At 42.5% G+C, this 14,888-nt stretch overlaps 1 protein-coding gene across 2 annotated transcripts in view; it reads left to right on the top strand.

The window, feature by feature from the left end:
- The window catches only part of RRBP1 (ribosome binding protein 1), a 53,896-nt gene that overhangs the window by 30,519 nt on the left and 8,489 nt on the right, over positions 1-14,888 (top strand). For both annotated transcript variants that reach the window (XM_069954201.1, XM_069954202.1), the window contains exons 4-16: positions 1,094-1,216; positions 1,575-1,727; positions 3,768-3,886; positions 4,434-4,587; positions 5,442-5,580; positions 6,611-6,798; positions 7,544-7,581; positions 8,238-8,328; positions 9,986-10,078; positions 11,017-11,109; positions 11,670-11,759; positions 13,586-13,675; positions 14,236-14,328. In XM_069954201.1, the coding sequence (XP_069810302.1) occupies positions 1,094-1,216; positions 1,575-1,727; positions 3,768-3,886; positions 4,434-4,587; positions 5,442-5,580; positions 6,611-6,798; positions 7,544-7,581; positions 8,238-8,328; positions 9,986-10,078; positions 11,017-11,109; positions 11,670-11,759; positions 13,586-13,675; positions 14,236-14,328 (1,464 nt within the window). The remainder of the gene's footprint in view (positions 1-1,093; positions 1,217-1,574; positions 1,728-3,767; positions 3,887-4,433; positions 4,588-5,441; positions 5,581-6,610; positions 6,799-7,543; positions 7,582-8,237; positions 8,329-9,985; positions 10,079-11,016; positions 11,110-11,669; positions 11,760-13,585; positions 13,676-14,235; positions 14,329-14,888) is intronic.

Below are 14,888 nucleotides of genomic sequence, written 5' to 3' on the forward strand. Positions count from 1 at the left end.
TTCGTATGTCGTTGATCGTTGATTTAGATCTGAGCCTAAAATTATCGCTAATCGTTCGCTGTAATTCCACATTCGTTTGCTCAATTTCCACATTTTTTCACTAATTGTTCAGTGTAATTGCACCACTGCATTGTGTTGCTGAGATCAGAAGGAATAAACGATCATAGTAACGATCGCAACAGATTGTAGTAACTATCCTAACTAACGATTTGTTCTGTGTAATATGGTGAACCATTGCAGGTTAACCATAATCTCATTTGCGATCGTTTGTCGTTAAAAATCGCTCTGTGTAATACAGACATGTCCAAAGTCCGGCCGGAGGGCCATTTGCGGCCCGCGTTCTAAACTTTTACGGCCCCCCAGGTATCCAGCTTGCTATTATCTGCCTGTGTTATAAAGCATATAGCATGTAGCATGTAAAATGGTCGGCCCTCGCACATGTTCACTTCATCAAATTTGGCACTCTTCGAAAAAAGTTTGGACATGCCTGGTGTAATAGGACCCTTAGGAATACCCCTTTAAATACTGACCATATTCTCATAAATGGGATTGAAAGCCTTAATCACACATTGCAGTTTTGGTCACCGTTTCGCATCATTTTTTTTAAAGTCAAAATTATTAGTGGATGAAAAGAAAAGTATAAACTGTTACATTATATTCCATCGTGTTTAGGTTCAGCTCGTGGTTATATCTTCAAAACACAGATTTGAAATCTTTACCAAATTTATAATATATTTAACCCCATTATGAAATTCCTTAAACAGGATATCTGCTGAAATTTTTTTTCCCAAATCACTTCACTCACTTCCCTTTTTTTCAAATCACTCAAGTCTTCCTGTACTTATCAGCTGCTGTATGTCCTGCAGAAAATGGTATATTTTTCAGTATGACACAGTGCTCTCTGCTGCCACCTCTGTGAATGGAACTGTCCAGAGCAGGAGAGGTTGTCTATGAGAATTTGCTACTGGACAATTCCTGACATGGACAGAGCTGGCAGAAAATGTTGCACAGATGTGGAGTTTCCCTTTATTAGAGTTTTCGCCTGAGATGTGAGATGGAACTCTATGGCTAATTTCTTCTCATCCTGTTTTAGGCCACTCAGAAGGGAGATCCAGTCGCAGCCCTGAAAAAGCAGCTGGACGAAAAAGAAAAATTGCTGTCAGCCGAGCAAGAAAACGCAGCTGCTGCTAAAAATAAGCTGCGCGAAATTACTAAGGTGAGGACTTGGCATTAGTGCCCATAACGTCACTATACCTAAGCTATGGTATTGGGTAGTAGGCATACAGAGGCCACTGCCTCCCTTGTTTGTAAGGAAAAAACATATTTAGGATTTAGTTTCTTTCCCAATAACTTATGAGATGATGACTGGTTCACACTATAGATAGAGTTTACATGTCAGATGCATTCTTGTAATTGAAAATAATGGAACAGTGACATCTAGTGGTTGTATGGTTACATTACCCCTGTAGAAATACATGGATGGTTTGAATATTGTTCATCAAGTTTCTGTGATTGTCACATTGCACGATCACCATTATTTATAGCATGCTGTTTTTGCCTATCTTTCTTATTAGGAGTTGGCAGCAGAGAAAACCAAAGTTAATGGTGTTGAAGGCAAACTCAAAGAGCAGATCTCCTCTCGGGACCAGGAGATCACTGCTCTGCAAGCCCGAATGCAGGCCAGCTACAAAGATCACATGGGGGAGATCCAGAACTTACAAGGAAAGGTACAGTATATACTTCCTTCACTGCTTGTTCAGCACATCTGTATTATTAGATATTCTGGACTGTCACAACTGTTGTAAAAAAAAAAGAAGAAGAAAACAGTCCAAAACTTAGTTAAAAAGCACCGCTATATGTTCTATGCTGGACTATCAAAAGCTGTGTATTATCAGATTGATCTGATGGTGAATCCCACCCTTCTACAGGCTACTATGGTGTATACTACATGCAGGATAGTAGGTGCATTACTATAAGTTTCATTTCATGTTTTCTGTGCACAGTTCCTGGTCTGGGTGGGGCTGTAAAAAGTATTGGAACAGGTCCTACCATTGACGTAAATGTAGATAAATGAGATGAAGACAGGTGCATGTCAAGGAAATGCAACTGGTGCACAGTTAGTTACGTGAAATATTCAAGTAGTGAGTCATCAGATGGGCTTTACACCGCACCCGGGGCCAGTTATGAAATACTCAGCTACAGACAGGTGTAACCAGTTACTATAGACCAGTGAGTGATAAAAGAGAGCAACGGCAGCTGAGCAACTGCTCTCCTAGTCTGATATGTCAGTGGATATAGGACTAGTATAGAATACAGCAGAGTCTGTATACAGAAATGTTCATAAAGTTGGACTCTGTTTATGTATCTGGTTGTCCATGCTGCCCATGTGCAATATAACTTATCATAACATGAAAAGGAAGAAATGCCATGTCACTCTTGCCAGAGAAATGTAATGACTTTATTATAATAAAATCCAAAAGATCCCCCCTCCACCAGTTCTGCCGCTAATCTACAGATGGATTGACTTGAAGTAGGCCCGGGAGGAACAAAGCGTCCCCTGCTGTATATGGTCTCTGTCTGATGTATATTGTCTATATATCTAGTTGGATTTAGAGGAAATTGTTAGAATGAAGTAATCACATTTGTCTAGCAACTTCTTTAAGGGTACGTTCACACTTATCTACCATGGCTGAACACCACTGTAGAATGCCAGGTTCAGATTCACGTCAGGGCGCCAGGTTCAGCGAGTCGTTAGGATGCCAGGTTCAGCGAGTCGTTAGGATGCCAGGTTCAGCGAGTCGTTAGGATGCCAGGTTCAGCGAGTCGTTAGGATGCCAGGTTCAGCGTGTCGTTAGGATGCCAGGTTCAGCGTCTCATTACGATGCCAGGTTCAGCGTCTCATTACGGTGCCAGGTTCAGCGTGTCGTTAGGATGCCAGGTTCAGCGTGTCCTTAGGATGCCAGGTTCAGCGTGTCGTTAGGATGCCAGGTGCAGCGTGCCGTTAGGATGCCAGGTTCAGCGTCTCATTACGATGCCAGGTTCAGCGTCTCATTACGGTGCCAGGTTCAGCGTGTCGTTAGATGCCAGGTTCAGCGTGTCCTTAGGATGCCAGGTTCAGCGTGTCGTTAGGATGCCAGGTGCAGCGTGCCGTTAGGATGCCAGGTGCAGCGTGCCGTTAGGATGCCAGGTTCAGCGTGTCGTTAGGATGCCAGGTGCAGCGTGTCGTTAGGATGCCAGGTGCAGCGTGCCGTTAGGATGCCAGGTGCAGCGTGCCGTTAGGATGCCAGGTGCAGCGTGCCGTTAGGATGCCAGGTGCAGCGTGCCGTTAGGATGCCAGGTGCAGCGTGCCGTTAGGATGCCAGGTGCAGCGTGCCGTTAGGATGCCAGGTGCAGCGTGCCGTTAGGATGCCAGGTGCAGCGTGCCGTTAGGATGCCAGGTGCAGCGTGCCGTTAGGATGCCAGGTGCAGCGTGCCGTTAGGGTGCCAGGTTCAGCGTGTCGTCAGGGCACCAGGTTCATAATCTCGTCAGTTTCAGCATCTTGTTAGGGCATGAGGTTCAGCGTGTCATTAGGACAAGTGGTTCAGCCTGTCCCTAGGGGGCCAGGTTCGGGGGGGGCCTTAGGGCACCAGGTTCAGCATATCACTATGGCGCCAGGTTTGGTAGTCATTAAGGCACCAGGTTAAGGGCATCCTTGGAGCGCCAGGGTCAGCCCGCCGTTGGGGCGCCAGTTTCAGTCTTTCAAGTTTTAATTTTTTTTTCTAAACAGATTCGGGCTCTGCAAGATGAACTTGAAAATGGCCCCAAAGCACAACTTGCCCGTCTACAGCAGGAAAATTCTATTCTCAGAGATGCACTAAACCAAGCAACAAGCAAAACTGAGAGCAAGTAAGTATTTTTGTTATCAGTGCATACAGTATATATGGTAATGTTTGTATCCAAGGTAATGGTCGACTATAGCAGTGCTAGACATATAGTATAGGGGTTCCCTCTACTGCTCCAGCATTTGCAAATTTGGAGAAACTCTGCGAAGAGATTCCCTCCCACAGAGCAACTGGCCTGTCTCTGCTTTACATGCAGAAACATATAGGCTTAAAGGGGTTTTCCAGGAGTTCTTTATTGAACTTTCCTCAGGATAGGCATTCAATATCTGATCCGTGAGGGTCCGACACTTGGCACCCCCATCAACCAGTTGTTAGCTAGAGGCATGGCGTCCTCATATACAGAGTGTGAAGCAGACAGCTCCATACATTGTGTAGTGGCCATGCTGAGTTACTGCAGCTTAGCTTATATTAAAGTGAGTGATGGAAGTTGTAGTTTTACAGCAGATAGAGAGCCACAGCTTGGCTGCCATATTCAATTAACATCATGATTTATGACAAAAAAATTACGCTGCAATATATCACAGTGGCACTGATCCTATTCCTCCCTTTAGGCAGAATGCTGAACTGGCTAAGCTCCGTCAGGAATGCGGCAAACTGTCCAAAGACCTGTCCGAGAAGTCTGAGGCGCTGCAGCAGGAGGAGCAGAGGAGGAAGAGTGTGGATGGGAAACTCTCTGCCTATGAGAAACAGGTGTCCCAGCTCCAGGTACCAGCGGAAAAGCATGGCCACCTATGACTACATGATCGCTTCCTGTGCTACACAAAAACAATTTTTTTTTTTTTGCATTTATAGTTTTGTTTTTTGCTAAAGTCAGGAGTGGATTTGAAAGGAACTGGAATGGCACTAGGATCCTGACTGATCCACTTCTGGCTTTGGGTCAAACGCATCAAAACTTCAGTGGCCTTTTTTTCCAAAAACAAAAAATTACCACTTAGGCAATGATATTTATCCCCATCAGTCAGTGTTACGTTCCTTACTTGATTACTAGCTAGACCTGTGAGTTATAAAGCTGTGCACAGTTCAGTGCATTCTATGGTAAGGCTTGATGGAGTATATATGATAGCTGAATAGGCTACAGCAGCAGACCAAGGTAATGGACATAGATTTACTGTTATAATCCAATATGCCTAAAAGACAATTTTGCTTGGTATCACCTCAGTTTGACACATTTAAAGTGTTGCTGCATCCTAAGCCAGTAATATTGGGAAGACCCAATTTAGGCCTCCATGGTTTCTGCTTGGATGCTATGTAGCTAATGTCATCCCACATGTCCTTGTCTGCAATATGCATAGCCTTGAGGGGTCATATGGACCTTTGACAGGGCTCAGCTTACTAAGGATTCATTTTACTCGCAGGGCACCATGCCCTTGGCTTATAAGGAGAGGGAAGGCTAAAGCAGCAGGTATGGTACATGCAACATCAGCAATGGGGTTGGCAAGAACTCAGGATGTCTTGCTCTTAGTACATAATCCTACACATTTCCAGGGCTGTGACTCGGGTACGGACACTTTTTTGTATTATGCCATTTAATATCTTTATTTATTTTTTTTAATCCTTAGACTCTACAACAGGAGAGTGAGGCCACACTACAGAAGAGACTGGATGAAGTCGGCGAAGAACTGCGAAAGGCTCAGAATAGTTACAAAACACTACTTGCAGACACCGAAAAGGCCAAAGGAGAACAGAAGAACGTGGCCGGTAAGAAGAGCTTCTCTGACCTTCTTGAGAGTTCATGAGTCAATGGATATTGGGGCATGAGACTGGTACGATAGAATAGAGCTTCTGCTTCTATCATATTGGAGACCTTTGATGCCGAGAGGTCTCTGGAGGGTCCATGACGGTGCTACCGTTTGGCTGTGTCCAGACCCCCATCTTCCTACTTCTGAGATGAGCACTTGGGAGCAGAGCCTATCGTCTCAGCCAATCACTGGCCACATTGTGTCCTGTCAGCCAGTCATTGGTTGAGGTGGCGGGTCCTCCTCTTGCGTGCTACCCTCAGACTATCCCTTTTTAAAGCAAAACTTACATTTTCTGCTTTCTGATTCCCTGTGTCGTGAATCTTCTCCTCGAGCTTGTAGACATTTGTCACAGTCTGTTTTTGCCTGGAGTGTGTCTTTAATAAGCTTTTCTAAGAATCCTATAGTGTTAAATACCTAGAGTTAACTAACACAGCGGCAGAGGTGGAAGGAATTTACATGACGAAACCGCACCTATGCATTACATTGCCGACACTGGTTTACACGTGGTTAGTCAACGGTGTACATACAAAAATGTTATATAATATGGGTGTAGTATTAATTAGCCATATTTCTTAGTATTCATTTTGTCTAAACATAGGTATGACTTCATGTTAACCTCCTTGGCACACTGTAATAAATATGTACGGCATAAAATAACATTGGTCAGTGTCCCTGTCATTTGGAAAATCTGTTGACATGGCTGAGAGTTCTCAACTGATCAAAACTTGTCTGAGTGTTATCCTACTGCTAGGGGGTTGGAGAGAAGCACTTGTCTAGGCACTTCTCTCTCCCCCTCTCTCTTTTCTGCAACAAATGGATTCTATAGCATGGGTGTTAAAACTGATGGCCCTCTCTTTTTTTATTCTGCAAGTCAGGGCATAAAATATGTAATACACAAAAGCCAAGAACAGATCTGATTGTTGCTTATGACCAGTAGTTAGATGCCAGCCTATTTGTGTCTTTATATACTTATTTTTTCCCCCTCAAAGATCTTCAGACTAAACTGATGTCCTATGAAGCTGAAGGTAAACAGAAATCCGAAGAGGTGGACAAACTAAACCAAAAACTGAAGGAGGTCACCAGTGAAAACACACAGCTCTTAGAAAGGATAAAATCCATTGAAGCTTTGCTGGAGGCTGGGCAGAGCAATGATACAGACAAGGAGAAGCAGCAGCAGGTTGGTACTATGGTCCCTGCGATCTGACCTTAAAGGGGCATTCCCATCTTGACTAATGTAGTTTAAACTCGTAGAGCTCATAAAGTTACATTTCTGCGGTTCATGCGGTGAAATGCGGTTCTGCAGTGCTCTCTGCTGCCACCTCTGTCTGAGACCGGAACTGTCCAGTGCAGGAGAGGATTTCTGTGGGGATTTGCTACTGCTCTTGACAGTTTCATGGTTTTCAGGCTGGAAAGAATGCACCATTTCCTGCTGGACATATAGTAGCTGATAAGTACTGGAAGACTTGAGATTTTAAAATAAAAGTTATTTGCAAATCTGTATATGTTTTCCTGGAGTCTCCTTCTTACCCTGATATCCCCCCCCCCCCCATTTGACAGCTCATTGTCTAGATGACCGACCACCACTTTGCTCTAAAAGCAGTCGTCATGCTGATATGTGCATCTATATGTATGTGTCTTTCTATATCGTTTATTTTTATTTGATTTTGTTGTAAGATGTGTGATTTTAAATGAACATGTAAAAGGAACATAACCTAAACGTATATAGTCCTTGTAATGCAGGAGGCAGTCTTCCAACATCTGCAGATTACTTTCAGAGTCCATCTGGAAATGGCCATGCATAGGGTGTATCATAGATGTCTGATAGTTTTCCCCCTCTGAGTTCCCATCTGTTGGGTAAACAGGGGTCTCTTTGTTTTGTCAAGTATACTGCTGAATTAATCTCCTCTTCTCTTTTTCCCTAGGAGAATAAAGAATCAGAAATAACACAGTTACATGCCAGGTAATAGAACAAACCAAAGGCATGTCGGTGACCGGAGCACTAAACACATACGGTGGGATTTATCAACCCACTACGCCTTAAGTTTGGCATGAAAAAGTTGCAAGTTCTTGCACAAACCCTGTTGGAAATAAAAAAACAGGCTGGGGCTTCTGCGGCGGGGCCTAAGTGACGGCAGATTTATATATATATAATATATAATATATATATATATATATAAATATAAATATATATATATATATTAATATAATTTGTGTGTGTGTGTTCTGGCATACATTTATATGTTTACAAAAGTGAAAATACGTAATATGAAGTAGTGATCCTGGATGTGGACCTTTATTTTGTTGGTAACCCCATTTAAAATATTGAGGACACATGGGGTAAGCAATGTGTTTGCAGAATCAGACTACACAGGATTTGTTTGTAGGCTGTCACCAAGGGGACAGATAGATGTAGTATATATATATATATATATATATATATATATATATATATATATATATACACACACACCAGATATGTTTAATCCAGACCATTTAGTTTATTAATAAACATTAATAAAAAAAATTCTATCAATCATATCTTTCCCTGAGTTTATGGGACAAGTTCTACTTATTTGTGAGGTTCTTGATTTTTTTTTTTTTTTTTTCCCCCATCAGACTTCAAGAAAAAGAAGCTCAGCTTTCTTTATTGGAGAAAGAAGCTGCTGAATTAAAGGATACAATTGAACAGCATAAAAATAAAAACAATGTAAGTACTTTTACTTCCAGTCAGTCTCTTTCCCACTGTTGTTTTAGTGACTTTTCATTCTGAAAGTTTATTTACTTTGTACAATAGTTGTTGCCAGGGCAAAGCCAGACTTTTAAAAAGCCCTGTTCTCATTATGCGGCAGAGGCCATAAATGTGATGTGAATCAGAACTAGGCTGCATTGCTACACCTGTAATTGGAAAAAACTTTTGAATTGTCAAAAAGTTTTGATCAGTGCTCAGTGATCAGGAGGATGAGCCAGGAGAAGTCTACGTACACAGTTTTTTTCCTGGCTCTTTGTCATGTCAACTGGATAGCCGCATAATGTAAGTCAGACAGACACAGAGCCAGGAGAGGAAATTGCTGAACGTGGCTTCTCTCGCCTCGTTCTCTTGATTGGTTGCAGTCTGAACACCGTTGCGTTTTTTTTTTTATTACCATGCCCATTTAAGCATATGGACATGGTCAGCGCTACATCGAGCCCTATGTGTCCATGTTTTGTATGCCCTGTGCAAAGTATGCAAGCTTGCCTCAGGAGGTACCGAAGGGCTATATAAAGGGAACCTGTTAGCTACATGCCAGTTATAATAGTCTAGGTAAGGAGCAATGTCTTCCAGAATTTTGTCTGTTTACTCCTATCAAGGGAGCACTACATACCTAATGCACCATTATGACAGACACTTGCTTTAAAACAAACAGTAAACTACATGTGGGGGAGATTTAGGGCAGGGGGACAGTGGAGCAGTTTCACATAGAAACCAAGTTGCCATGTGCCTTGGAGTATTGGTGTATTCTTTGTAGCCTGACTTGCTGCCACCTGCGCCTGTGTAGGAAATGTCCAGAGCAGGAGAATGACTGTTTGCTTCTGCACTGGACGGACAGTCCCTGACACAGTCAGAGGTGGCAGTAGAGGGCAATGTGTCAGATTTGAAAGAACTACATGGCTTTCACTATGGCTTACAGTAGCTGATCTGTTTTTTAAGTACAGATCTGCATTAAGTAAAAAAATAAAATAAAATATATATATATATATATATATATATAATTATTTACCCATTTAAGCAGCTACATGCTTATGGTCACAAGCATGGATTGATTTACTATTGTGGGGGCAGAATGTGTATGTACTGATTGGAAAAATGCCCCAGAGCTGTATCGTTTGTTCATACATGGCCATGAGCATATCAGTAGGACAGATAATGTACAGAACTACAGAAACCTATGTTGCAATACTCCATTAGACCTAATACACCTAATAAAAAGATAAAAAAAACACAGGCCACCATATATTAAAACAGGAACAAAGTCCTTATTGTCAATTTGTGGCAACCAGGGAATGACCTTCACAATTCATAGCGACATGTTAATTCCCTGCTTGTTAATTCCTCTTTTATAGGTGTATTATTCTTTCTAAACACAGCCACAAAGCTTAGTTTACAATCTTTTTTTTTTTTTAATGATTCATGGTGAAATGATATATTCTTTACTACATGTATTAAAGGATAATGAAAACAGTGTCTGCAAACTTTCCCCTTGACTAGCTAAAATGTTTTAGTATTTCAATCACTGTAGTCAAGCTGCTTCATGGTTTAGATACCTTTTTGTGCTGTATAATAGAATGTAAAGTGCAGTTTGGTCACTGGGTATTGTTTTCTGCAGGAACTGCGAGAGAAGAACTGGCAGGCTATGGATGCTTTGGGTAAAGCAGAAAAATCATGTGAAGAGAAAGTGAGCTCCGAGAGGAAAGCAAAGGTACAGACCGCTACCTTTTATAAACTTTTATTTGGTGTCCCATTATAAGTTATCCGTTTTCCCACATCAAGGAATTGGAATTGTATTGGATAAAACTGTAATACCAGCAGGTACATCACTTTAAGATTTTTACATCAATAGGCCGGCGCTGGTGCGGGGATGCCGATGCCGCAGTCTTTTTTTTTTTTTTGGACCGTGGCCCAGTTCTCGTACACAGCGCCAGTCTATTCCCGGTGGGCTTGCCCTGAGGCACAGGACGCGGCCCTGCCCGTACCCAATGTGACGTTCTGCCCTCCCCCTGATGCGGCTCCATTAGAATCAATGGAGCTGCGTCACAGAGGAAAGGGGTTTCATCATGTGGGGTGCTTCAGGCCGGACCGGTGACTGGGAATAGACCAGCACAGGAACTGGACCGTGGTCCATAATAAAGACTCTGGCACCGGCATCCCTGCGGCACAGGCGCCGGTCTATTGATTTAAAAATCTTGAAGCGATGGTACATTCGCTTTAAATAGAGCCTGTCGCCAATAAAAATACTGTTAATACTACTGACATCACATTATAGGGAAAAGAACTGAGCCGTGTGATATATAGTTTTGAGTTAGAAGATTGAGTATAACTTTAACCTATTAATTGCCCTTTCCTTAGGAGTCTAGTGGGTGGTCTCAGTGAATGAATGTGTATACAGAGACAGTTGGTAGTTTCTAGTTAGGACCGCCCACTGGACTCCTAAGACTAGAATGAGCAGATAAGCAAGTGAATAGGTAAATTATTAAAATTTATGCTATTCTGGTCTCTCACAAACAGTATATCCATCTCCTCAGCTCCTCTTGCTCTATAACATGCTTCTAGCAGGTCAGATTTCCACTTGACAGGTTCTCTTTTACAACCCTGAAGCATGCATGCCATAGTAACAATCTCAAGCCCTTGTTATTACAGGATGAACTGGAACAACAGCTCAGTCAAACTCAGACTCAGGCCAAAGACACCCTGATGACTCTTTTCCCAGAAGTGTCCGTAGAGTCTCACCAGGTACAAGTCTTGATTTATTTATTTTTTTTCTAATCAAATTTTTATTGAAGAAGATGTGACATAAAACAGCTAAGAGCATGTCATAAATATAGAAGTCACGCAGGACCTTGCAGACCTCATTCCTTCATGAAATTCTGTGATCCTACCCTATCGGTCCTCTTAGGGCGAGTTCACGCGTAGCTTCTTTAGTCGGGCTTTGACGTAGGTTTTGATAATAACCACAGCCACAAGTTTTCAAACAGCGGATGATGTAATATAACCATGACATGCCATATTTGTTATTGAAGTTTTTGGGGAAATTGTAAGAATTGCCACGTAGACACACAAAAAGCTACAATTGTCCAAATACTGCATTATTATTATTATTATTATTATTATTATTATTAATAATAATAATAAATATTTATTATTATTATTTTTTTTCTCGTGATATACTCAGGGCATGTTCATCATGAGTATAACTCACCTTAGAAATACATGTAATGGTCAGAGAAAACCACCCAGCAACCTGTTTAGTGTTTGTGACAGTGATTGACGGCTTGTCATTCTCTCCTTTCCAGTTATACGGTGAATGGCTTCAGGAATTTAGAGAAAAGTCATCAAATATACTTAAACAGCTGAGCCAGCATTCAGACCAGACAGATTCAGCAGTAAGTATTTTCCCATCTCTTGTGGCCATACAATGTATTTTGAAATTTTTTTTGGACATTAATTCTAGAAACAAGAATTCTGATGAACATAAATAGACTCTTTGCTATAAAACTTGAAATTTAACTGATGACCTGAGATGTTTCTACTCTTTGATTGAAGTAAATGTAATAGGCATGGCCTATTAGAGCTGACAATATCAGAGTAAAAACCAAGCCGTGAGGAGGAAAAAACTGCCTGTAGAGCTCAGAGACAGGATTGTGTGGAGGCACAGCTACTGTAGGCCTCTTCCAAGAGCTGGCCGCCCCAACAAACCGGAGTAGTCAGGAGGAGAAGAGCCTTGGTAAGAGAGGCGACCGAAAACCCAGTGGTCACTCCCGCTGAGCTCCAAAGATCATGTGAGCAGATGGGAGAAACTAGAAGGTCAGCCATCACTGCAGCCTCCGTTAATCTGGGCTTTATTGCAGAGAGGCCAAAGAAGTTTAATAAAAGACACATGGGAACTGCTTAAAGTTTGCAGAAAGGACAGAGAGTGAAACAAGATCTTCTGTTCTGATGAAACCAAGATTGAACTTGGTTTTAATACAAAGCATCAAAGCAGACACTGCTCATCACCTGACCAATACCATCCTTACATTGAGTCATGATGGTGGCAGAATCCTGCTGTGAGGGTACAGGGAGGACTGGCCAGGAGTGATGGACAGCCGTGAGGATTTAAACACTCCCGGCATCATAGACGAGACTTGTAATAAACCAACAAGCGCCAATCTAAAAGATTGCCATTCGTTTACGCAGCACGTCGGACAGTCTATAGGCCAAACTGTGTCTCCAGGAAATCATTCTCAGATCCTACTAGAAGACAGCTTGATAATTTGTAAGGCTGAAAAAACACACACAACATCCAATTTAGCCTGCTATCTTGCAGTGTTGATCTAGAGGCAGATCCAGAGGCTGTCTCTGGATTCAGGATAATTGACTTAAAGGGGCTGTTTAGGGGGAAAAATGTTAAAAATGTTAAAGGGGTACTCTAATTACATTAAGTTATATAGATGTGCCTATACAATGTATCACTGTATTTGTACAGTTCTGCCACACTGGTAGCTGATAGAAATCCAGGAAGTGAAAAAAATGGCCTCTGTGCCAATTCACATTGTCTCCTCCTCCTCCTGCTACTATTCCCCCCCCCCAGGAGACAAATAATCCATGCCTCTGTCTCACATTGTGTGTGTTTGCTGATGGTGCAGACAGGGGGCAGGGTGTGATCTCACAGGAGGCTTGGCTGGATAACCCAATCCCCTGACTGATTCACCATCTCTGACAGGCCAGATGCAGCTGCTGCACTAATTTTACTGATTGTAATGAGTGGGGGCTGTGATGATCACATGAGGAAAAGCATTGCATTCTGGGAAATACCAAACCAGGAAGAACAGAAACACAAAACAGAGCAAACCCCCCCCCCCAAACAAATGGCTTTTTGGTAGTTTTAAAACTGGGATAGACAGGTAAGTAATGCGTTCTGCTTCTGCAGAAGTTTCATTTTTTTTAACCTCTACCTGGAGTTCCCCTTTAATGTTAAAAAAAACAGATCCTAACTTGACAAATCCCCTGCTGTTCCAAAGGTGCCCTATTCTGGTTACATCTCAACATGCTGGAAATGTCTTCTTGGCAGGTCACTGGTACAGCGATTGGCTGAGCAGGCACTTACTGCCTGTCAACTTGTCAACAGGAAGAAGTGACTAGCATTCTAACCTAATTTTTTCCCCCCTTAGATAACCCCCCTTTTAAGCTCATGTGCGCACATTTTAATATTGTTACCTTAAATTTCCAGGATTTATCACTTAAATTAAAAGAAGCAGAAGAAGCACAGGCCTCATTGCAGGCAGAATGTGAACAATATAGAACTATCCTCGCAGAAACAGTGAGTTGTACTTTATCAGTTTTATCCCTACAAACTGTATTTCTCATTATACACATGGGGGGAGATTTATCAAACATGGTGTAAAGTAGAACTAGCTGAGTTGCCCCTAGCAACCAATCAGATTCCACTTTTCATTCCTCACAGACTATTTAGAAAATGAAAGGTGGAATCTGATTGGTTGCTAGGGGCAACTGAGCCAGTTTCACTTTACACCATGTTTGATAAATCTCCCCCATAGTGTATGGATTTAGGCTATTCCTTTTTACCTCTTCCTCCTCTGGGCAGTTAGTGGGGTATTTCCACTGACCACTAGTGCAATGATGGTGTGGGCTATAATGTACAACCAACTTCCCGCTTTGTGATAACTCCAATCCTGGATGTTAAACCCCGTAGATGCTTTGGTCAAGAGGGATTGTCTGACAAAGTGACTACACCTACACATTAGTAACACAATCATGTTATTTTTCTCTAAATAATATGGGACCTGATGGACAGGAGTTACTGTGTGTAACTAATAGGATACTTTGTATACTGTAATGGTTGCTGTGTTTTTATGATAGGAAGGAATGCTGAAAGACTTGCAGAAGAGTGTTGAAGAAGAAGAGCAGGTTTGGAAGGCCAAATTGGAAGCATCTGAGGAAGAGCTTAAAAAGGTTAGTACTATTTAAATCTTAGGGGTCTATTCCACGGAGCGATAATCGACCGAACCGCCTTGATTCAACCGATTATCGCTCCGTGTAATAAATACACTGGTCAGCCCATGACAACGATCATCGGCTGATTGTTGATATAGGTTTAAACCTATAATTAATAATAGCGGTGCGCAGCTGGCGACTGACGATTTACATTACCTAACCAGGCTGCAGGGCTCCTCTTGTGGTCTTCTTCTCCCCGGGTCCCGCGAGCTCCAGCTTGAGAGCAGCCTGTCTGAGCTTACAGGCCGATCAGCCAATCACTGGCTGGGACCGCCGCGGCCAGTGATTGGCTGAGTGGCCTGTCAGCTCAGACAGGCCGCTCTCAAGCTGGAGCGCGGGGGACCCGGGGAGTAGAAGACCGCAAGAGGAGCCCTGCAGCCTGGATAGGTAATGTATAAAGTTTAAACAAGGGCTGCAAGGACATCGGTAATGATGTCCATGCAGCCCTTGTTAAAAGATAATCAGGCCGAGTAAAGTTTTCCCCTCAATGGGGCTTACAAACATTGCTCAGAGTGCAC

This window comes from Dendropsophus ebraccatus, chromosome 15, assembly GCF_027789765.1.
Source record: "Dendropsophus ebraccatus isolate aDenEbr1 chromosome 15, aDenEbr1.pat, whole genome shotgun sequence".
NCBI lineage: Eukaryota > Metazoa > Chordata > Amphibia > Anura > Hylidae > Dendropsophus > Dendropsophus ebraccatus.